The 22,831-nt window shown below is 46.8% G+C and overlaps 1 protein-coding gene across 1 annotated transcript; it reads left to right on the forward strand.

Moving 5' to 3' along the window:
- The first annotated feature begins 37 nt into the window (after positions 1–37).
- ASRGL1 (asparaginase and isoaspartyl peptidase 1) lies at positions 38–22,831 on the forward strand. The gene is made up of 7 exons (XM_084773069.1): positions 38–188; positions 703–903; positions 15,244–15,386; positions 15,947–16,104; positions 17,901–18,019; positions 20,549–20,659; positions 21,675–22,831. The coding sequence occupies exons 1-7, from the start codon at positions 170–172 to the stop codon at positions 21,878–21,880; spliced, it is 957 nt and encodes a 318-aa protein (XP_084629195.1). The 5' UTR covers positions 38–169; the 3' UTR covers positions 21,881–22,831.

The raw sequence follows: 22,831 nt of genomic DNA on the forward strand, positions 1-22,831 counted from the left end.
GTAGTGCGCAGCAGAAAGGACCCAGGAGTTTTACGGTAACCCGAAGGCGCCACGGCCCCACCCTCGTGCGCAGGCGCGGAACCGTTGCCGGCCGAGCGGTTGCCGGCTGGCGGAGAGTTTTGCTGTCTAGTGGCTTAGCCAGCTTGACCTCCGTAAGGTCCGCGGCTCCATGGCGGCCTCACCCCGAGGTATGGGAAAGTGAACAAGAACAAAATGTAGGATTTACAAAAGACTGGGAGGTCAGGTCCGAAGGACGTGGGAGGGGTGCCCCTGACCCTCGGTGGAAGGAACTAGAACCAGCAGCACGTACCCTGGGAAACTGAGGCACAGAGAGAAGCCTGGGAGAAGGGCTGAAACGCTGATGCTTGCGCCCTCTGTACTGGCGACCCAACACGAGACAGAGGCTGGTGTTCTTCGGGAAAACTGAGGCTGTGGGGTTAGCGCTGTGGCACAGGCGCGGGCTCCTGAAACCCAGCATTCTGAGCCACAGATGCCCCAGGCCCTGTGGGAGTGCACGGAGAGGAATGCTGCTGCCGGGCATGGGTCGCTTCGGGGTTTTCCTGTGAAATTCACACCGAGCCATTCCTCCCCTTCGCACTTAAATAACAAAACAAAAATGGAAACGACTTGGTCGTTGCGGGTCACTGGAGTCGGTTCTCTTGGACCAGTTCAAAATGACAATTGCCTCTCCCTGATGCCTAGGCTCCATCGACGACAGTCTTGTGGTGGTAGTCCACGGTGGTGGAGCCAGCAACATCTCGGCCAACCGGAAAGAGCGGGTGCGCGAGGGCATTGCCAAAGCGGCTACGGAGGGCTACAACATCCTCAGGGCCGGAGGGAGCGCGGTAGATGCTGTGGAAGGAGCCGTGACTGTCCTGGAAAACGACCCGGAGTTCAACGCAGGTAAATTGTGCTTTGCCTAGTGAATAATGCCAAATTGGACCAAGCTCCTGCCCGCATAGACGCGGTATCCGTGAGTCTGGCTGGCGTTGTGGTCAAACAGTATGTATGCTAGGGCAAGATGCAGAACTGAATTTCCTCATTCAGCACTCAACAACTTGTTTTAAGAATTTAAGTCTGTTAATTCACCCTTTATTTTGCCTGCTCCCTAAGAATTCAATACCAAAAGCCGGGCATCTTGCTGGGAAGCCCTCGGTGGCCTCAAAGTCACAATCTTCAAGCCTCAGCCTCCTAAATGCTGGGGTTTCAGGCGTAGACTTTTTGTATTTGTGGGTCTTAGCGAAGACTTTACATACCATAAAATGTAGCCATTTCGATTTTAAGAAGTGTTTGTGTGTGTGTGTTCCCTGCCTCCTTACCCACCGTGGGGTGTGTGTGTATGTGTGTGTGTGTTTTCTCCATTTTAGGCTCAGAAATTCTGAAAGAGATGCTGGGAGAATGTTTGTTTGTTTGTTTGTTTGTTTGTTTGTTTTTCAAGACAGGGTTTCTCTGCCTTGGTTGTTCTGGACCCACTTTGTAGACCGGGCTGGCCTCAAACTCATAGAGATCTGCCTGCCTCTGCTTCCCCGAGTGCTGGGATTACTGGTATGTGCCACCGTGCACAGCTGGGAGAATCTTGTATTATACTGCCTGGCCCCTAATAAACAATAAAGTCAGGCTGGAGAGATGGCTCCGCAGGGCAGGGCACTGACTGCAGTACCAGAGGACCTGAGTTCAATCACCAGCACCCACAAGGCAGCTCACAACTGTCTGAGTCTGGATGAGTCTCCAAGTGAAGACTGATGATTTTACAGACCAAGCCATAAGTGGAAACTTGGGATTTACAGCTCTTCTCACCCTCTGGAAAACGGAAAGGGGCCCCCACAGCAAAGTACTCCAGAAAACATCCCAAATTTGGGGGTTGGGAGAACTTCCAAATTGGTGAGTTAAGGCAAACTGCCAACCCCAACTCCACAGCAAAAGTAGGCCCCCCGCCTGCAGCACCCGCCCAGATCCTGACCTGTGTGTGTGTCCCCCTCACTCTTCACTGCCTCCTCTATGTAACAAGCTGGTGACACATGTGAGTTCTATGAACCTGCTCTAGAAAATGAAGGCCTGGTGAGAGAGTGGCTTGCAGTCATCCGGCAGAGGCCATGGGTCACCTACTACTTAGAACTGGCGTCTGAAGCAAGGAAGCAGTCTTGGGAGACTGAGCCCCTTAGCCCCGTGGTGGGATCAGACTCTTCAGGTGGCCAGTGTCAGAAGGTCAGTGACTGGCAGAGCACTGGTGTGGGGAGGGGGCTCATACATCAGTGTCAGAAGTAAGGTGCTAAGGCTGTAGGAAACCCCGCAAAGCTCTTGCCTGCTCCTTGGCAGGTACTCTCCCCTTTGTCACCCACAACAGGTACCCACTGATCTGCTTCTGTCAAGAGTATATGAGTTTGCGTTTCCTAAAAGTCATATAAATGCAATCGGAGTTCGTCTTTTTTTGTGTGTGTTTGGCCATGTTCTAGGATACGAATTGTCATAGTTAATGTGTCTACATATCACAGGTAGCAGGGGGTCTGAGGATTGAGATTAACTCACTACCTGCACTATAGGGCTGTGAAGTAAGCAATTTTGCTCATGTCTCAGAACACTTCAGATGAACTTACTGGGAAAACACTTATTTTGTTTGTTTTAAAATAGAAAACCCAGATCTTAAGATTAAAATACTTCTTGGGACCGCGCGCGCGCACGCGCCACCCACGCACCATCTGTCATGGGAAAAAAATTCAGGACCTTAACTATTTCATCGTGTTGTATTTGCTGTGTATTTGCTCTGTCTTACTGACTCTGTTAGGCACTTTGACCCTGAGTGAAACATTTTGTAAGTTAATCTTCCTGTCTATGGAGTGAGACATTACAGTGTGCTTTCTTGGTGGTTTCTAGGGATAGAATTTACAGCTTCTTGTTAGTCAGTGTGCCAGCACGGTGGAACCACAGCGGTGAGCATCATTCTAAGCTGTGTCGGCTTGCCAGAAAGACCTCTTAACTGTTTCTTTGAAGGAACTGGCTCAGTTAGGTCTATGGTGACCCGTAACCTAAAAAGATCTCCCCCCCCCTTTTTTTTTCATTAATGTATTTATTTAATCACTTTACAACCTGATGGCAGCCTCTCCCTCCTCTCCTCCCAGCCCCACCCTCACACACCCCCTTCTCCTCAGAGAAGAGGAAGGTCCCCCCCATGGGTACCCATCCTGGCTTGCCAAGTCACAGCAAGACTAAGCACATCCTCTCCCATTGAGGCCAGACTAGGCAGCCCAGCTAGGGAGGGGAAAGGGATCCAAAGGCAGGAAACAGAGTCAGAGACAGCCCCTACTCAATTGTTAGGAGATCCACATGGTGACCAAGCTGCATATCTGCTACCTATGTGTAGGGGTCCTAGGTCCAGCCCATGCATGGTCTTTGGTTGGTGGTTCAGTCTCTCTGAGCCCCCATGGGCCCAGTTTAGTTGACTCTGTAGGTTTTCTTGTGGTGTCTTTGACCCCTGCCAGCTCCCTCAAGTCTTCCTCCCACTCTTCCACAAGATTCCCTCAGCTCTGCCTGTTGTTTGGCTGAGGATGTCTGCAGATCAGATGCTGGATAAAGCCTCTCAGAAGACAGTTACCCTAGGCGTCTGTCTGCAAGCACAGCAGAGTATCATTAATAGTGTCAGGAATTGGCTCTCTCCCATGGGGTGGGTCTATAGTTGGGCCAGTCATTGGTTGCCATTCCCTCAATCTTCGCTTCATCATTATCCCTACACCTCTTGTACACAAGACAAATTTGGGGTCAAAGGTTTTATGGGTGGGATGATGTCCTCTTCCTTCCACTGGAAGTCTTACCTGGCTACAGGAGGTGGCAGCTTCAGGCTCCTTAACTCCCCAATGCTAGGAGTCTCAGCTAGGGTCACCCCCATAGACTCCTGGGAACCTCTCCCATCCCAAAGATGCCCCTCACTGATTTCTGGAGACAGAAAGATCCCTCCTTTGATGGTCTACATCCTAACAGGGCCCTCCTGGAACCACAGCAGCTGCTCCTCAAGGCCTCTCCCACTTTAGATGCCAGTGCTGTTGGGCAGGCTGAAGGTAAGTCGTGCTAAAAAGGCCATCAGAGGTCGAGCAGCCCCACTGTGGCTGCTCACAGCAGAATGTCTACCTCTGCTTGGACTCTGTCTTTTCCATCTGCTGTTTCCAGCTGAAGGCAATAGAAACAGTATCCCAGCAGCCTTTGCTAATATCCTCTGGGTAATTATTTGGAATCTTCAAAAAGCTGACCCTGCGTAATGATAAGAATACCATGGTCCTAATTAGCATTTGGAAAAATGTCTCCTGTGCTTCTGGTCATGTTTCAATGTGAACTTGATTTCATATTCAGAATTTGTTTCTTAATACTTATTAAAAAGTAACACATTAGTAACACTATAAAACTGAGTGTCTAGGTTTGGATGCTAGATTTGTTATTCTAATCGGGTTTGGCATTTTCCATAGCTGGCCTCAACCTCCTAGGTTCCTGTGATCCTCTTACCTCAGCCCCCTGAATGGAAAGAATTACAGGCACGGATCACCACACCCAACTTAGAAATACTCTTTAAAGACTTACTTACATGAGCAACTAAATACTTACCTTTTGCATTCACAGGAGCAAAGCTTGGATTTAATGGTATTTTACTTTTACTACCATTTGGTTTGATAACCTGTTTGGTTTTGATAAAGCCTTTGAGATAACAAGATTGTTTTCCTTGTCTGCTTTTAATTCCTCACAACATCTGTAGAACCAGTTAACATTTGCAAGTCCTTTACATCTATAAGATGAAAATATTCCATGGTGGCTGCCATCTGTCTATAACCTCCATTCACTCCTGGGTGGTTGAACAACTTTTCCTGGGCTCTGAGAGCACCAGGCATGCTTGGAGTACACAAATAAACATGCAGGCAAACACTCATACACATAACATACAAATAAAGAAATCTACAACAAAGCAAAACAAAACCATGCTACATATTAGGGGCCAGATTGTTCCATGAGTGTAGGAAGGGAAACAGTTTTTTTTCCTACATACTTTTCAAGTGATTTGTACAGAACATTGAAACTTGATATATACTTTGAAGCACACAAAAATTTATTCATAGCCAAATATATCTAATATTTTTAGAAGATAACCAAAAAGAAAATGTTTAGGAAGAGGGGCTAGGAATTGATTTTCTAACCTCTGTTTTGAAGCCTCTAGGTGATTCTGGGGTGACATCAAATTTAGAAGACACCATCAGAGTGCCATACAGTTTTAGTGATGTTTTAATCCCATACATTTACATTCGATAAAATCTCCTTTCTAATGTATAGCTGTGCCTGTGACAAACAGTATAATAACCACTGCCACAATGAAAACATTTAAAAGTCCCATTGCTCCACATCTCTCTGAATCTGTGCTCCATGGTGGCGAGTATTTCCTGTGCCTGCGGTTTTGCCTTCCATTGTCACAGTGGAACCTTGTGATGTGGTACATTGTTGTACCTGGGCTCTGCTTACCCTGATGCGTTAGGTGATCTCCACAGCCACAGGGACCCAGGTTTCACCCTGTTATGGCTGACAGTACTCAGCTACCAAGCATGTCCATCAGAGCCAAGGAGAGCCCAACAAACTTAAAACTCAAATTTTTACAATTTTTTTTCAGGTGAGAGATATCATTTTATGTTCTGAAATTTTTTATTTATTTTTTCTTTTTTATAATTTATTCATATTACCTCCTGATTGTTGCCCCCTCATATGTATCCTCTGCTCCCACACTCCTTCCCTCTTCCCCCCTCTTCTCTTCTCCTAGTCCCCTGACATGGGGAGCCCTACTCTGCTACCATTTGACCCCAGTCTATCAGATCTCATTAGGATACCTGCATCCTCTTCCTCTGTGGCTGCCCTGCCAAGGGGAAGTGACCAAATCATGGGCACCAGAGTCCATGTCAGAAGTAATCACTCCTGGCCATATACCTAAAAGATGCTCCACCATGCAACAAGGACATTTGCTCAACTATGTTCATAGCAGCTTTACTCATAATAACCAGGAATCTGGAAACAACCCAGATATTCCTCAACCGAAGAATGGATAGAGAAATCATGGTACATATACAAAATGTAATGCTACTCAGCTATCAAAGGCAAGAAAATCTTGAAATTTGCAGGCAAATGGATGGAACTAGAAAAGATCATCCTGAATGAGGTGACCCAGACCCAGAAAGACATACATGGTGTATACTGACTTATAAGTGGATATGAGCACAACATAGATGTCCTCAGAAAGGCCCCACCCAGCGGGGGATCAGGACTGATGCAGAGTCTCACAGCAGGACTCTGGCTGGAGGCCTGAGACTGGGGGGATGGAAGGACCCAGAGGGGACAGGAGCTCCACAAGGAGACATCAAAGCCATCAAATCTGGACCCAGGGGGCCCTACAGAAACTGATGCACCAACCAAGGACAATGCGTGCGGAATTTTTACAATTTTAAATTATGTGGCTCTTGAGTGTGAACTTTAGAAGTGACAATGTTGTATTACAGTGTCAAAGATTGGACCCTCCTGGTAGATGCACCACCACTGTGTAGCTGGCTGTTTGCCAGCTGATCATGATCTACCAGCAATGCTTTAAATTACCAGAAACACAAATAGACATTTTTTGCATGAACACAAGTTTTACTACTTCTTGGTCATTCAAGAAAGATTGTGGATCCGTTATTAGGAACTTGCAGACTTTGTGGTTGTAAATGCCTTCTTCCATATCCAGGAGCACACAAACACTCGCATGAGTTTCCGTTGTTTTGTTTTACTTTGTTTATTTAGCCAGTGTAATAATCAAAGCAGACCTGTGTTACAGTGCTAATTTGCAGTTCTGCAAATGGCAAATATGCTTCAATCAAGCCTTTTGTCTATTTTTATTAGATTATTTTCCTTACTTCCTAAGAGTTCTAGGGATTCTTTTATATTCTTTTTATATTCAAGATATAAATCTCTCAGCAGACATGAATGTGATCAGCGACTGTTTCCTCCCAACCCTGCCTTTATCTTTTCTATCTCTTGTGTCTTTCAAAGGGTATGAAGTAGAATAAGGTTAAAAAAAAAAAAGACCAGTTATTGGATAGTGTGTTACTGATTTAGTTAAAGCACTGCCCTGCTGCCCGTTTGCCAAGCCTGGCTTCATCTGTTGCCAGGGACAGAAAGACCTGGAAAAGTAGCTAGAACAGTGGGTTGTTGCCCTTAGCAACTGCTAATGGCCTCTGTAAAATCCCGCCGACTTGCCCACCCCACCTTCTGGTTTTTTATAGTTTAAAATGAAAATACAGTCTGAACTTGAGACAGAGGCCTTTCAGGACCCATCCTGGCTTCAGCTCACCAGCGTCATCTGCTCTCTTCCACTTTGAGTGCTGTTCGAGGGCTCACTCCAGAAACAGTCTGCATCGAGCACACGTTCTCGATTTTGTAGAAATATACTTTATCCATTTTTATTGTTGTAACAAATCATGCATTTCCTACCATAGCTTAAAGAATATTTGCCTAAACATTTTTCTTTTTCGTTATCTTCTAAAAATTTTAGAGATATTTGCTTATGGATAAAATTTTGTATACTTCAAAGTGTATATCAAGTTTCAGTGTTCTGTAAAAATCATTGGGAAAATGTGTAGGGGAAAAAAAACAGTGTTTCCCTTTCTACATTCATGGTGTTGAGCCAGATCTTGAAACCCCCAAGAAGAACCAGAAAGACTCAAAACCGCTGTAAATACAAGAGGAATCTTCAGTATTTGAGCTCGAGCTGGATCATATCTGACATCAAATCAATAGTATCAAGAAGCGACCCCAGGGCGTTGGTCTGGGGACCTTTTATAAGTCCCTTTCCTCCCAATGCCCCTCAAGCAAGGGGGGTCCTAGTCTGGCAATCATCTACTGGTTGAGTAAGATAAGGGGGTCTAATGTCCAAAGGTGCCAGGCTACAGAAAAAGGCGCCAAGAGCACTCATGGCTTAGCTTTCCTTGTTCTCTTTGTTCCCCACTTTGCCCAGGGAAGTGTCTGTTTTCCTGTCTCCCGTGGGCGGGTCAGTTGCTAGGTAACGCTATCTCTGGTGGGGCTCTTCCTCACAGTTCAAACTTCCTTACATTTTTTTAAATCTCCTTTTTCTACTTTTTAAGTCTGTTTCTTCAAAGAACTTTGTGACCCTTAGATAGGCGCCAAGGCCATTTGTGGTTCTGGTGGCCTTGGTTGTAGTGGCCATCCAGATGGTTTGCTAGGGAATGATATCCTGTCAGCTCAGGAGGGAATGCTCTCCCTGGTTGGTTGCTCCCTGGGTCCAGCTACCTGCTAGTCTCTTATATCAGGGTTTAGCCAATTTTTAAAAATCTTTCAGGCCTCTCATTCTCTCGATAGAACACTCTAGCCCCTAATATGTAGCCCCTTATATGTAGCCCCTAATATGTAGCCCCTAATATGGTTTGGTTTGGTTTGGTTTTTGGTTTGGTTTGGAGATTTGGTTTGGTGTGGGGTTTATTTTTGTTGTGTTTTTTTCTAAGTGTATGAGTGTTTGCCTGCATGTATATTTGTGTACTTTATGCATGCCTGGTGCCCTTAGGGGTCAGAAGAAGGTGTTGGACCACCTGGCAATGGACTTTATAGACAATTGGGAGCCACCATGTGGATGTTAGGAATTGAACCTGAATCCTTTGCCAGAGGAGCCACAGAGTCATCTCTCCATCCTGAAGCAGGGTTGGTTTTATTTTGTTTTGTTTTGTGTTTTCTTTTTTTTAATTTTTTATTGAGTCTTTGTGAATTTCACACCATGCACCCCAATCCCACTCATCTCCCTGTCCCTTCATATTTGCCCTCCACCCTTGCAACCTCCCCCCAAAAGTAAATAACAAGACAAAAACAGAAAACATCCCATTGTGGAAACTGTAGTGTATCGCAGTGTGCCCTTTTGTTCACACTCCTTTACTTGCAAATGTTCGTTGCAATGACTCATTGGTCTAGTTGAAGGCCTCTGGCTTCTTCTACACTATCAGTACTGGATCCTCACAGGCGCTCCTCTCAGATGCCACAGTGTTGCCCTGTGGCATGGACATCCCTCAGCTTTGGATCTGCAGGACCTGCCCTTTCACGGTTTATAAATGAGGTGGCCCTGGAAGGGAACTAAGTTGGTCAGCCTGCCAGCTCATCCACAGCCAAATCACCACGGTGATCTCTTCAGCATTGCTCAGGCTAGCTCACCCAGTGCTGAAGCCAGCAAGAGGTGGGGCCAACTCTCCCGCCATGCTCTGGGGGCTGGCTCACCCACACCCCTGCCTCCAGAGCCAGCTCAACTGTGCTGCCCAAGTGAAGCACAGCACCCACTCTCCTGAGTGCTGTAGCTGGTAAAGGGCCCATGGCCCTAGGGCTAGCTTTCCCACCTGCCACAGGTATAAAGGGACAAGGTGGGGGAGGTGCCCATGCCACCTCATGGCAGACTAGTAGTTGCTCCAGTTCTCCTGTGCTAATACTCAGGGCTGGCTCACCCTCACATCAACCACTAAAGTCAGCTCTACTGTCCTGCCCAGGTGAGGTGCAGGGCCCCCTCAGCCCTTGGCCATCAACATGGCCCAAGGAGGCAGCCTAGACCAGAGATGTCCGCATGGTGATATGAGCCATGGACATCAACACAGACCCCTGCTGCTGCATGGCCGCCTACCCAGACACGGCCCTCAGCAGCAGCACAGGCTGGGGCTTCACCATGGCCTCAGGTGGCAGCACAGGCTACTCACATCAGGCTGCTCCTCTCCAGTTCTGCTTCTCCTCATACTGCTCAAACCAGTCTGCTTTTCCCCACCCCCACCCCGTGCACTGGGTGGCGTGAAGCAGGGTGTTCAGTACCACCAATTCTCTAACACTCTGGATCCCAATCACATGTCCTACAACCCAACTGTGACTCTACCTCAGCAGCTCTCAGCCTCAGGGGTCACACATCAGATCTCCTGCAGCATATCAGATATTTACATGACAATTCATAACAGTAGCAAGATCACAGTTATGAAGTAGCAATGAAATAATTCTATGGCTGGGGGTCACCACAGCATGGGGAACTGTATGAAAGGGTCACAGCATTAGGAAGGTTGAGAAGCGCACTTCCCAAAATTAATACAGACTCAACACATATTAAGGGCTCAGTTGCACAAGACTGCCCCCCCTACCTCAAACACCAATCACAAATATTGGGTCCTTGGCTTAATGTGGCTACTAACTGGGCTTCCTATATTGCCCTGCTCGGGTTCCGTCATTCTCTGATGCCTGAAAAAGTTTAAGGACACTTACTTGTAGTTGCTCATTTGTTATAAATACTAAAGAATAGTAGTGATCAGCCAAGCCGGGCGTGGTGGCGCACGCCTTTAATCCCAGCACTTGGGAGGCAGAGGCCTCTGTGAGTTCAAGGCTAGCCTGGTCTACATAGTTAGTTCCAGGACCGCCAGGGCTATGTAGAGAGACTTTGTCCCAAATTATAAATAAAAATAAACAAACAAACAAAGCAGATTAGCCACACAAAGGGGTATACAGTGCAAGGCCTAGTCCATTCTGACACTTATCTGCTGGGAAAGAAATCCAAGTCTGCAGGTTCCTTTCTTGTTTGGTGTCACATGCAGATAAGCCAACAGTTGTGTGTGGTGGGAGAGGATGTTAAATGGCCAGTGAGTGAAGAAGGGGATTCCATATTTGTTGGAAGTTGGTCTGGTGCTATGTATTTTGATGCTAGTTGCTGGCTCCCACGATCTAGTTGCTGCCCTGAGCACGTTCTCATGTACCCCAAGTATTGCTATGGAACTTTGCCTCCCTAAATGGCTGAATAAAAGGGCGGAAGGAGGGAGCAGAGCAAAAGTTCATGGGCTTGCAGAACAGAGAGGATCTTGGGAAGGAGAAGCAGACAACTGCCAGAGGAGGAGAAGGAGGAGGATCACCACGGGATAGGAAAGAGCCACCTGGGCCAAGACCAGGAACTCTGAAGTTCTCCAAAGAAAGAAATGGCCCAGATGACCAGCATTAGCAAGCGTGTGGGATTACAGATGGAAGGTGGCCCAATAGAAATTATTAGAAGCAGATGGCATGGGGTGGAGGCTAGGAGATAGTTTGGGGGATTAATATCTGCCCTACAATACCAGGGCTATTGTAAAATATAACAGGTGTCTGTGTCTTATTTGATTATGATAGTGGGTAGATAATACCGTCATAATAACTATAGCCTAATAATAAACATTTATTAGGCCCTACCACCAAATTAACAGCAACACATGCTCTAGAGGCATGGTCCTTCCTGAGCAAAAATTCTGGTGGGCTTTTACTAGGCCTGGGGTGTGAGGTAGTACATATTGTCATTATAACTTTTCCCAGAGAAGGGTGATCTTCAGGGACCAGGCCCTTCTTGTCTTCCTAATTTAGACATGGTCAGATCTGCCATGGCACCTATGGATGTGTGCTTTTACCACCAGAAGATTATAAAGATGCCAAGTCCCCTAGAGTATCAATATGATGTCCAGCTGCTCTTGATGTGATGACATATGTGAAAACAGCTGGGAGCATGTTATCAATATCTGGACTTTTAACTTTTGCAAGCCAGCAGTGTAGCTGATGGGACAGCAGGCCACTAGTAACCCAAGCACTCAGACTGGTTAGTCCTGCAGATGCAGGACCTGGTCTCACCACACAGTGTCCCGCGTGCCTGCTGGAGCAGCCAGTAAAATTGAGGGAGCATATTTACCAGCTTCTGATGGATAACAGACTGTTAGTAAGTCCGCTAAAAAAAAAAAGTGTTTTGTTGATTTCTTTTAGTGTTTTCCTCTTTATCATGAAATTTCATAATTTACTTATATATTCTAGACAGAAATATTTTACTACATACAGTAGTTTGCTCTGCACCTATTTTTCTCCCAATTGGGAAAAAATTTATTAACCACACTGCCTTTCAGTGAGTCTCTTTAGGATATTTACTCTTTGTACAACTATTGACAGGGTAAGGACTTACACCAGCTATTACGTTTGGGGGTCTGGTTACCCTTGTTTTTCCCGTTAGCTCCTTCTTCCTTTCTGTAAGTAACTTGAACATTGATTTTGGAAATCTGCTTTGCTTTATCAGTAGTATTGAGTGTATATCTTTGTGTAGAATTTTCGTAGTTTGCTCTAAAGATTGTTTTATGTATATAAAGAACCACTATCTGGAAATAAAGCCTTTTAACAACGGAGGCAAATGCGGAGCCCTTACGCCTCTGTGGTTGGCTGGTGCTAAGTTCCACCTTACAGTTGTTTCCACTTCTCTTTTCTGTGTACACCAGGAACAATTTCAGGATCTCGTCATTTTTGCAACAAGCAACAAACATGAACTGAGAAACCAGAGAGGAGAAGGCAGGGGTGCTGCATTTTCCCATATCTTTACTCTCTACAACTGGTTCTTCCATCTTGGTTTTGCAGGATTCCTCCTCCTGATGTTGCCTCTTCAGTTCAAGGACTCTTTTAGCCATGCTATTGGCTTAGGGCCCCTGGCAACAGATTCTGTTTTCCTCTATCTGTATTATAGACTCAATGTTTTCACCCATGTTTGTGCCCCTGCAAAAACTCTAATGTTGAACACAGGATCCGCACTGTGCCAGTAGCTGGAGATGGGGCCACTAAGAGAAGTCTTCCCATTAAGTAAGGCATAGGGCAGAGTTCGGATCTAAGTGGATCAGCATTCTTCCAAAAGGAACCAGGAGAGCTGGTGATGAAGAGCACTGAGTCTCACTTTAATCCTAGCACTCAGAGAGGCAGAGGCAGGTGGATCGCTGTGAGTTCAAAGCCAGCCTGCTCTACAAAGCAAGTCCAGGACAGCCAAGGCTACACAGAGAGACCCTATCTCAAAGGGGGAAAAAAAGAGACCACTGAGTCTCTCCCAGAGGACCTGGGTTTGATTCTCAGCACCCACATGGCAGCTCACAGCTATCTGTAACTCCAGTTGCCTCTTCTGGCCTCTAAGGGCACCAGGCACACACTTAGTGCACAGAAATACATACAGACAGAACACTCACACACATTTTTTTTAAGCTGGAGGTGCCTCCTCTGGTAAAATTTGGATCCCAGAACACACACAAACCCACAGTAGACCACATCTAATTCAGTAGTGTGAGCACGTGAATAACAGAATGTAACGGTGGAGACAGGAGGCTCAGACAGCTTGGTGTGCACAGTGAACACTGGACCATGTCTAAAACGAGATGGAATGTGAGAACAGACAGCCACGGCGGTCCCCTGGCCGCCTCAGCTGTACCATGTACATGTTGCCAGCCCTCATAAGAACACACACAAAGATTTCATTGATTGACAAGAGTTTACCCTCTCCCCCTGTGGCACAAGGAGAGACCACTGGAATGCACAGTGAGATGGTGGCTACCACAAGCCAACCTCAGAAAAAGGTCAACCTTTTAGGCAATTTGACCTTGAGCTTCGCAGTCTGCAGATTGAAAAATAACTTTCTGTTATATAGTCAACCCAATCTGGGGTATCTTGTTATAGCAGCACAAACAGACTGGTTCAGTCTAGACTTCATAAGCATAGAGGAAGGGTATCTGGTTAGACACAGAATTCTGATTTGATAGTTCTTTTCTTTCAGCCCTTGGAAAATGCTGTACCTCTTTCTGGCCTCCATGGTTTCTGATGAGAAATCCTTTGTCATTATAATTGGTTTTCCCCTATAGGTAAGGTGTCCTTTCTTGTTACCTTCAAGACTGTTTTCCAGTGCTTGGGATTAAGCACCCCAAAAAACACTCTACCATACCTGGCCCCTCGAGACATTTTTTATTGATTATGATGTCTCACTGTGCACTTCTTTGTATTTAGTAGCACTGGGAGTTCGCTCAGCCTCTTGAATTTGTAGATTTAGACCATTTCATATGTGGATGCTTTTCAATCATCATTTCCTTGAATGCTTTTTAGCCCTAGGCTCTCCTTCTCTCCTTTGGAACTCCAGTAAATTAGGTATTAGATCTTTTGTTAGATGCCAGTGAGTCCGTAGGCCATCCTCAGCCACCTCGCCCCTGACTACTTAGTACCACTTGTTCAGTTTAGACAATATCTCTGTTCTTCCTCTTAAGTTAACTATTCTTTTTTTTTTTATTGAATGGTACCAATTGCATAGATTCATGAAGTTTTCTGTGTAATTTGCTTATGAAAAAATACTATTGTTTTTGTATATTGACAACCTCTTTGGCTGCTATGAAAAGAGAAGAAGAGTAGGTTACTTCTATAACGAACTTTTATTAGATTATTACTGTGAGTGTGCGAGTGTTGTGTAGGCATATGTAAGTGAGTGAGGGGGGGTGCATATATGCCATTTTCAGAGGTCAGTTCTTCTACTGTGGATTCTAGAAATAGAAATGGGACTTGGTGCCTCTGGCTTCCATGGAAAATGTTTTCACCTGATGAATCATCCTTCCTGCCCCTGGAGTGCTTTTAAACTGAATTTTTGGGTGGTTTGTTTTTAAGCTTTTATTGCATATGGTAATTAAGCTTAATAACGTGTTCCATTTTGACATTTTCAAGCCTGTTTATATTGTAATCATTTACTCCCCCGTTACCCTCTCTCTTCCGCCTCCAACTTCCCCTAATCCTCTTCCTTTTCCCACCTAGTCTCTTGCCCTCTATTTTTATGTTCTTTAGTCTTCATATTTTCCCCTTTGGGAAGACAGTCTCTCACTGTGCAGTTCAAGCTGACCTGGAACTTATTGTGTAGCCCAGATTGGCTTCTAGCATGTCAGTCTCATGGGTGCCAAGCTACATGTGTATGCCACCACACCAGCTCATAGTGAGTCTCCTATGTAACGTGTTGGCTAAGCCATTCAATGGTAGGAGTTCACAAGGAGTAAGGAGAGAAAACATCCTTGTTGGTTGCTAGTTACAGAGAGCATCGGGCTCTCACTATAATGTACGATATTAGCTATAGGACTTTGTAGATGACCTTTATTGGATTCAGAAAATCCAATCACATAAGACCAGCATTCACCTATACTTGAGGGTGGAGCTCTGTGACCTAATTATCTCCCACTAGGCTCCACCTCTTAAAGGTTCCACTGCCTCCTACAGTCCGGGCGATCTGTGGGAGACAATCCATATCCAAACCAATAGTTGCCAAGTCAGATATGTGTTTATGATGTTCCTCTACAGTAGAACAAAAGGTGGGTTGAAAGAGGTAAGTTGAAGAAAAAGATGGAGTCTTTTGTAAATTTTTCACTCTTGTTTTTTAACTTCTTCTCCGTTTAGGCTGTGGATCTGTCCTGAATGTAAACGGTGATGTTGAGATGGATGCTAGTATCATGGATGGGAAGAACCTGTCTGTGGGAGCAGTGTCTGCTGTGCGCTGTATCGCAAATCCCATTAAGCTTGCACGGCTTGTTATGGAAAAGGTATGTGTGGTGGGAGCAGGGTTTCTGAAGAAACTGTTGCTGCTGGGCTTCTGGAGTTGAATGGGCCACAAGTGAGCAGTACTTACTGTTCTAGACACACACAGGGACACACTCACAGATCAGCCATGACACATGCTGGCCTTCCTTAAGCCTGCTGGGGGCACAGCTCAGTGAACGGTCACTTACCTAGAGCTCACCAAGCTCTGCGGTCGACCACCAATACAGATAAAGAGTTGGGGGTGGAGGGAGGACCCAGTTCAATTTTCACTTTGGAGCCTTTTAACATTAAAAATATAGTAATTGTGGGGGAGGCAGATGCAGGCAGTTCTCTGTAAGTTTGAGGCCAGCATAGTCTACAAAGCAAGTCTAGGACAGCCAAGGCTATACAGAGAAATCCTGTCTCAAAAAAACAAAAAAAAGGAAAAGAAAAAGTAATTATTTCCACACCATAGAACAGGATGATGATGATGATATTATTATTATTATTATTATTATTATTATTATTATTATTTAGTTAAATTTTTTAAAATCATTCTCTGTCCCTTCCCACCCTGGCTTAGACACCTCATTGCTTTCTGACTGGCCATGGTGCAGAAAAATTTGCGGCAGACATGGGGATTCCAGAGATTCCTGTAGAAAATCTGATAACGGAGAGAAGCAAGAAACAGCTGGAGAAGGAGAAGCTTGAGAAGGGAGCACAGAAAGCTGACTGCCCTAAGTAAGTTCCAGGCGCTGCCCAGACTTCCGCAGCCCTCCAGCGGGAGAGCCTGGCAGTGCCCCCCGACCCCCACGCCTGCATTCCCCAAGAAGCTCAAACTCTTAACCCTGACTTTACCCTCTTCCCTCCTCCTGTGTGCATAAGAGTGCTTCCCTGGCACAGTTAAGCAGAGGATTGCCAGCCAGGCTAGGAGGCACACACACACATGACCCTAGCCATCAGAAAGCAGAGACAAGAGGACAGGTTTCAAGGCAGCCTGAGCTGTAGAGTGAGAGCCTAGCTCAGACACATAACAATCACTCGCTAGGACCCAGGAGCTCATAATGGAAAAGAATTCAGTCTTGTAACACTACAGAGTGCCTAGAGTTTGCCAAACATCAACCTTCAAATAGCCTAGGCCAAATATATATAGTGTATATGTATATATGTGTGTATATATATGTATGTATGTGTGTATATGTATATGTATATATATACATACTAAATACACAGAGAGAGAGGAGAGAGAGAGAGAGGAGGGGGGACGGAGAGATCTTTAGTGGAAAATATAAATATATCTTTAGGAAAGGTCCCTTTTCCTAAAGAATCATTGGTGGGTCTGAGGCAGAGAGGCCATGCAGATGTAATATGTAAGTCTCTGAGATCATTCTGATGTCTTCCCAGATTATGAGATTGGAGATGTTAACATATTATTATGTTAGCATATATATTACCATAGGATCTTGCTAGTAGTCTAGGCTAAGCCTGGAATTTGCAATCCTCCTGCGTCAGCTTCCCAGGTACTGGGATTCCATTGAGGCTCTTCTATCTGTGGACTACACTCAGAGGAATGAGGTGGCTGGGTCGGCACTCTGTGTTCATCCTGAAAGCTGTGGATGAGCTGATGGCGTAGCTCAGTGGGGGAGCACCTGCTTAGCATGCAGGAAGGCCTGAGCTCAGTGCCCAGTGCTAAACGAAGGCCCGTGACACTCTCAGATGTAAGCAAGTGGCCTCCTGCCCTGGACTCTGCAACTTAGAGACTTCAGAACAGTTTATTACAGACTGCATGGGGCACCTTTGACACTCGGCATTGGCTCAGCATGTGACAACTGCTGGCCTCTGTTCCTGTCACTAACACCCACCGTGCAGCCTCTAGGAAGCAAAGGCTTTTTTGTCTGCCTGAACCCAAAGTCTGGGCTGTGCCACTGTCCACATCAGAAATGAGCACTTTTGGGGAGTCTGGGAAGATACAAAGGCAGGACTTAGGTAAGAGGCAGGAAGTTATCTAAAAAGGGACTTGTAGGGTGCTTCGACCATGAGGCTTGTTACCCTGCAGCGGCAGCAGTGCACCGCTTTGCCTCCACTTTTTTCAGTTTAAGCTTCTGAGAGTATTCAAGACTCACTGCCATCTCCGGAAGGGTTAAGTTTATGCATGTGTCCATCTCAATAAGAAGCACTTATGCCATTTAAATCTTAGGAGCCACATAAAAAAGTGAGAGAAATATATAAAATGAATAAATTTTTTGTGACAGGGTCTCACTATGTAGCCTTAGCTGGCCTGGAACACACTGTGTACACCAAGCTGACCTCAGACTCAGAGATGCATCTGCCTCTGCCTCCTGAGTGCTGGGATGGATGTACTCTTTAAAGTAGAAATGTAAAGGACCATAGAGCAATCTGCCTGCCAGTGACATGTAGAATAAGAAACACATGTTTTCTTGGGCCAGAATGTTAACGTGTAATGTGGGAATTTAAGTGTTACTTAGGGGACTGTTTCTCATCTTCATTCTCTTCCTTTTCCTGCTCAATTTTGGCAGAAACTCAGGAACGGTGGGTGCTGTTGCATTGGACTGCAAAGGAAACGTGGCTTATGCAACCTCTACTGGGGGGATTGTCAATAAAATGGTTGGCCGAGTTGGAGACTCGCCTTGCATAGGTAGGACCGAGAGATAGTTCATACCCCTCCCTTGCCCTTCCTGTCATCAGATGCTCACCTTTCCCTGTGTCATTTCCTTTCCCCTCTCGGTGGCAGCCTCTAGGAGTGGCATTTGGGTTGGGAGAGGTCGTTGGAGACCACTGCTCTGACGTGCTGTTTCCCCCTGATTGATTACATTGTGGGGACATTTTGGAGAGAAAGTGGATGTAAGGATGCTAACATGGCCCCCGGACTGCTGCAGCCATACCTTTCTGGGTCCTGGGACTCACTTGCAGGGGCTAAATGCAGAGTGCCTCTTCCCAGGCATGACTCATATTAACAGTGTAAAAATAAACAGCTGAAAACTGGGCTGGAGAGATGACTCAGGGGAAATGCTTGCTGGGCATGTCTATAGACTCGAGTTCAGGTTCAGATCCCCGCCTCCCATGTAAAAGCCTGTGCAGCAGTGTGCACCTGTGACCCAGCACTGGGAGAGGCAGAAATGAGTGGATCCACAGAGCTCACTAGGCACCTAGTGTAGCTAAATCAACAAGCTCCCGGCTCAGGAAGACCCTATTTCCAAAAATAAGGTGGAGATAGAGAAAGAGGCTGGAAATCTACATCCGCCCTCCTCATGCGCACCTGTGCGCGCGCGCGCGCACACACACACACACACACACACACACATGTGCGCACACAAATATTTACAAGTACTACATGTGAATAGCACACTCCTACAGACAGAAAGGGCCCTCACATCAACACCAAGTGCCGAGTGCACCTTTTGCTCGGTGCAGATCTGCACCTGTGTGGGAATTCCTACAAACCCCTGCAGCTGAATGACGTTTCAAGATACAGCTAAATTGTTCATCTGCCCAAAGGAGAAGCTTATGCTTTGAGCAGAAAACTTGACCTTTTGTATATGTTGTGCTACTCTTAGTGATAAGCTACACTCTTGACAGGTCTTTGTACCCTATACAGTGATGGCGAGGCCTGCCTGCTGTGGTGTTGCGGTGCTCAGAGGCAGAGGCCTGACTCCAGAACATGAAACACTTACCTTCTAGGGGTTTTTTTTTTGGAGGGGGGGTTCTTTTTGGTTTTTCCAGACAGGGAAAACCTTGGCTGTCCTAGACTCGCTTTGTAAACCAGGCTGGCCTCGAACTCACAGGGATCCGCCTGCCTCTGCCTCCCAAGTCCTGGGACTAAAGGCATGTATCACCACACCCGCCTAAAACACTTACCTTTTTGATCCGTAGCAAAAACCCTGTCAAAATATGGCTGCTTAGTAATATAGCCTGCATCCAGCTGGGATCCAACAAGGCCCCAGAGCCAGGTAGGGTCAGAGCCTAGGAATTAACTTCAGGCTTTGTGAGTCCTCATGGTAAAATATTGAGAGGAAAAATCTGTGAGCTGAATTCCCAGAAGCCCCTGTCTTGGTTGTGGCTACCAAATGTGCTCATCTTGACCTTTCTGATAAGCATTTCCCAAGAGGGCCCAGCTGTCCCTCAAGGACCTTCTGTAGGTGATGCTAGGCAAACAGTAACATTTCCTCAGCAGTGCAGTTATAGTCCTGAAAAATGGGGTGCCCATGCCAGGACCCATATAGTCACTCTGACCTTTTGTGACTCAAAGGAACTGCAAAGAAAATGAGGACTTGGCTGCCTCCAAAACATAAGGCCTTACTGACGCCATGGAGCTGGTCTTGTTCACCCCTCAGCGACAGCTTGAAGGGAAATGCCACTTTCTCCTCTGTAAGCCTTCATATCCCTTACCTAACCGCAGCGCTCCTGCAACCATGGAGTCAGCTCTTTCAAGCACCCTGGGAAACTATAACCCTGAGCAGAGGTCTGCCCTCCTCAGCCCTTCCCCCATGCCAGCATCGTTAAATAAGGCAAACATCAATATGATGCTTCTGCATCAGCCAGCACAGGGTAAAGGGGAAGCCTGCAGGCTGCAGGACTCTCAGACTGACGCTCTGCGTGAACAGATAAGGAGTGAGTGATGGGGAGATGACTGTAGACTTGCTTACTCCAGGACTCGGGGAGAAGTTTTATCAAGGTCACTTTGGCACCAGAACCCCGTGGGTAGTCCAGATTAGTTCTCTCTGGTCTAATTAAGCTGCTTTTGACAGACAGAATTGCTTTCTAAAGCATCATGGTGTACATAGAGGTTAGCCTTGGGAGGGTTCAGTTTTCCCTTTTAATGTCTAATGACTGTCCTAGGCATCCAGGTGACACCCCCAAGGTGTTCTTCATCCTTAGGGAGTGGGATGTGCAGGAGGAATGGTGTCACCGAGAGAGACAAGGTGGATATCCTTTCAAGCAAAGGAGGTGTTGCAGCTCTGTGAGGAGCCGCACCTGCTTCCTGAAGGTTCTGTCATCCTGGCCCCTGTATGTTTAACAGGTGCCCCCTTGTATGCCTTTGCATCAGCAGATCATGACTGTGGATCTGACCTACATCTCTAGGACATAACCTTAGGTAGCGTGAGTCTTATGTTTGAACTTTTTGGCTGTTGTTGCTCAGCTACAGCCAGTCCCCTTTTTTGAGCAGGAGCTGGAGGTTATGCAGATAATAACCTTGGAGCCGTTTCAACTACAGGACATGGAGAAAGTATCCTGAAGGTGAATCTGGCCAGACTCGCCCTCTTCCATATAGAACAAGGTACGTAGGCATGGCCAGTGAAGACGCGTGCTGTGCTAGCTGACCACTGGCAGGGTGCTGTATGGAACCTTTCCTGCCGCAGACCCTGCCCCAGGGTCGTTCACACTCTGCTAACACCTGCCCACATTCTGCTAGGGTACGGCCAGAAGAACCTTTGGAATATTGGTTCTGGAATATTGTTCTCTGGGCTGGGGAAGTGTCTCTGTGTGTAAGAGTCCTTGCACACTCATGAAAACCTGAGTTCAAATCCCAAAGACATGTAAAAAGTCAGGTATGGATGTGCAGGTGCCTATAGGTACCTCGGCTCTATGGGGGTGGAGACAGGAGGATCACCAGGATCTGCCGGATGACAGCATAGAAAGGAAAAGAAAAAAGAACGCCTGTATCAAGGGACCAAGGTGGAGCATAATAGAGTAGAACACTGATATCATGGTTCTATGTATGTGTGGGCACACACACACACTCACACACACACTCACACACACACTCTCTCACACACACACACTCACACACACACTCTCTCACACACACACGCATGAGCACATACACAATATGGATCTGCTGTTCTCTTTCCACATCCCAAAAGACAAGGCAATAGAGAGGGGTTAACCTTGGCCATGGGTGTAAGAGGGAAGATGTCCCCCCCAGTAAGGAGCTATATTGCTTTGCTGGTCAGGGTGACCATGCATCTGACAAGAAGCCCGGAAGGAGATTGGTTTTGGCTCACAGTGGGATGGAGTATGATCCATCGTGGTGGGGAGGGCACAGTGGTGGGCGGCTTTGTGGCACTGGGCGTGCAGAAGGGGCTTGCTCGAGTCTCAGTGGATCAGAAAACCCACAGGGCAAGAGGCAGGGTCGGTCCGTATGTACTCCCCCAGCCATCCTTTCTCCAGTGAAGCCCACGCATAGATTTCACACTCTCCAAAGCGCTGTCACAGCTGGGGTCTGGGGGGCCAAGCGTGGGAGCCGCGAAGATTATCACATGCAGTTGTTCTCAACCTCTCCTCGCTTGCAGGAAGTACCGCCGACAAGGCTGCCGAGTTGGCGTTGGATTATATGAAGTCAAAGCTCAAAGGTCTAGGTGGCCTCATCTTGGTCAGCAAAACAGGAGACTGGGTAGCAAAGTGGACCTCTGCCTCCATGCCCTGGGCAGCGGTGAAGAATGGCAAGCTGCAGGCCGGCATTGACCTTTGTGAGACCAAAACCCAGACCCTGACCTAAGCCCCAGAAGGTTGTAATCGGCTTGCTAGCCTGGAAGTAAAGTTGAGCTGCCCGGTGTGGAGACCTAACTTAATCAATTAGATGTAGACGTGGAAAACTTACGTAGTCTGTCCCTCCTTTCGTTGCCTTGCTGAGTAAGTCAGTGAATGCTTGGTTGAGGGTCGGGGTTGGAAGCAATGAGAGATGCCTGCCCGTATTAAGTCCAGGGAAGATGGAAGCCCTGAGGAGCCCTTCTTTCCTGCTCCATCCCTTAAGGCTAGAAAGGAGCTGCTAGATTTTGACCCCACAGACCTGCCTCTGAACTGGGAGCGCCTTTTGGATTGGGAGAATGGCTGGGCTGGGACGGTGTGGAAGGAAAGGCTGAAGAAAGGTGTGAGAAAGACCCAAGTCTTTTTGAGTCACAAGAACACCCGGAAAGATGTTTAGGGAGGTGCTCCCCATCTGTGAGGGGGGAAATGGATCTTCCCAGAAAGTTCAAACTTCTCCAACACATATCTGGGTACTTGGAGAATACTGCCCAGTCTGTAGACTAATGGAGTCTGTGGAGTTTCTTAACGTCCAGGGTTTTTCTTGGCTGGAAGGTGAGCTAAAAGTAGCCCTGCCTGACCCGCCCCCAGGTGTCCTCACTAGGGCTAGACAGAGCTCGTGACCTTTCTAGCCTCTCCAGCGGTGGGGTGACAGATGGTTGGAGAGATGACACTGTGACTCACTGAGGAGTAGACTGCCAGTGCTCTGGGACAGTCCCACGCACGCTGAATCAAATGTTGAGGGTGGTGAGCCTGACTCAGAACGCCATCTCCTGAGTGGAGAATGCACTGTGCACCTACCATGGCATCCACACCCTGGGGTGTGTCTGCTTGGTGTTTTAGTCTAGCAGAGATTCTCTTCTCTCTGGGAAGAATCTGACTAACTTCAACATGTCACTAATAAAGTGTATTTTTGAAAGAATAA

This window comes from Acomys minous (genome assembly GCF_964271855.1).
Source record: "Acomys minous genome assembly, chromosome: 2".
In the NCBI taxonomy this organism is placed as follows: domain Eukaryota; kingdom Metazoa; phylum Chordata; class Mammalia; order Rodentia; family Muridae; genus Acomys; species Acomys minous.

Bases quoted from the DNA above. Each gene is read 5' to 3' on its own strand.
- ASRGL1 (XM_084773069.1), top strand. The intron at 15,387-15,946 runs GTATGTGTGGTG...ACCCTGGCTTAG, and splicing joins CACGGCTTGTTATGGAAAAG to ACACCTCATTGCTTTCTGAC. The intron at 18,020-20,548 runs GTAGGACCGAGA...TTTTTTGAGCAG, and splicing joins TGGAGACTCGCCTTGCATAG to GAGCTGGAGGTTATGCAGAT.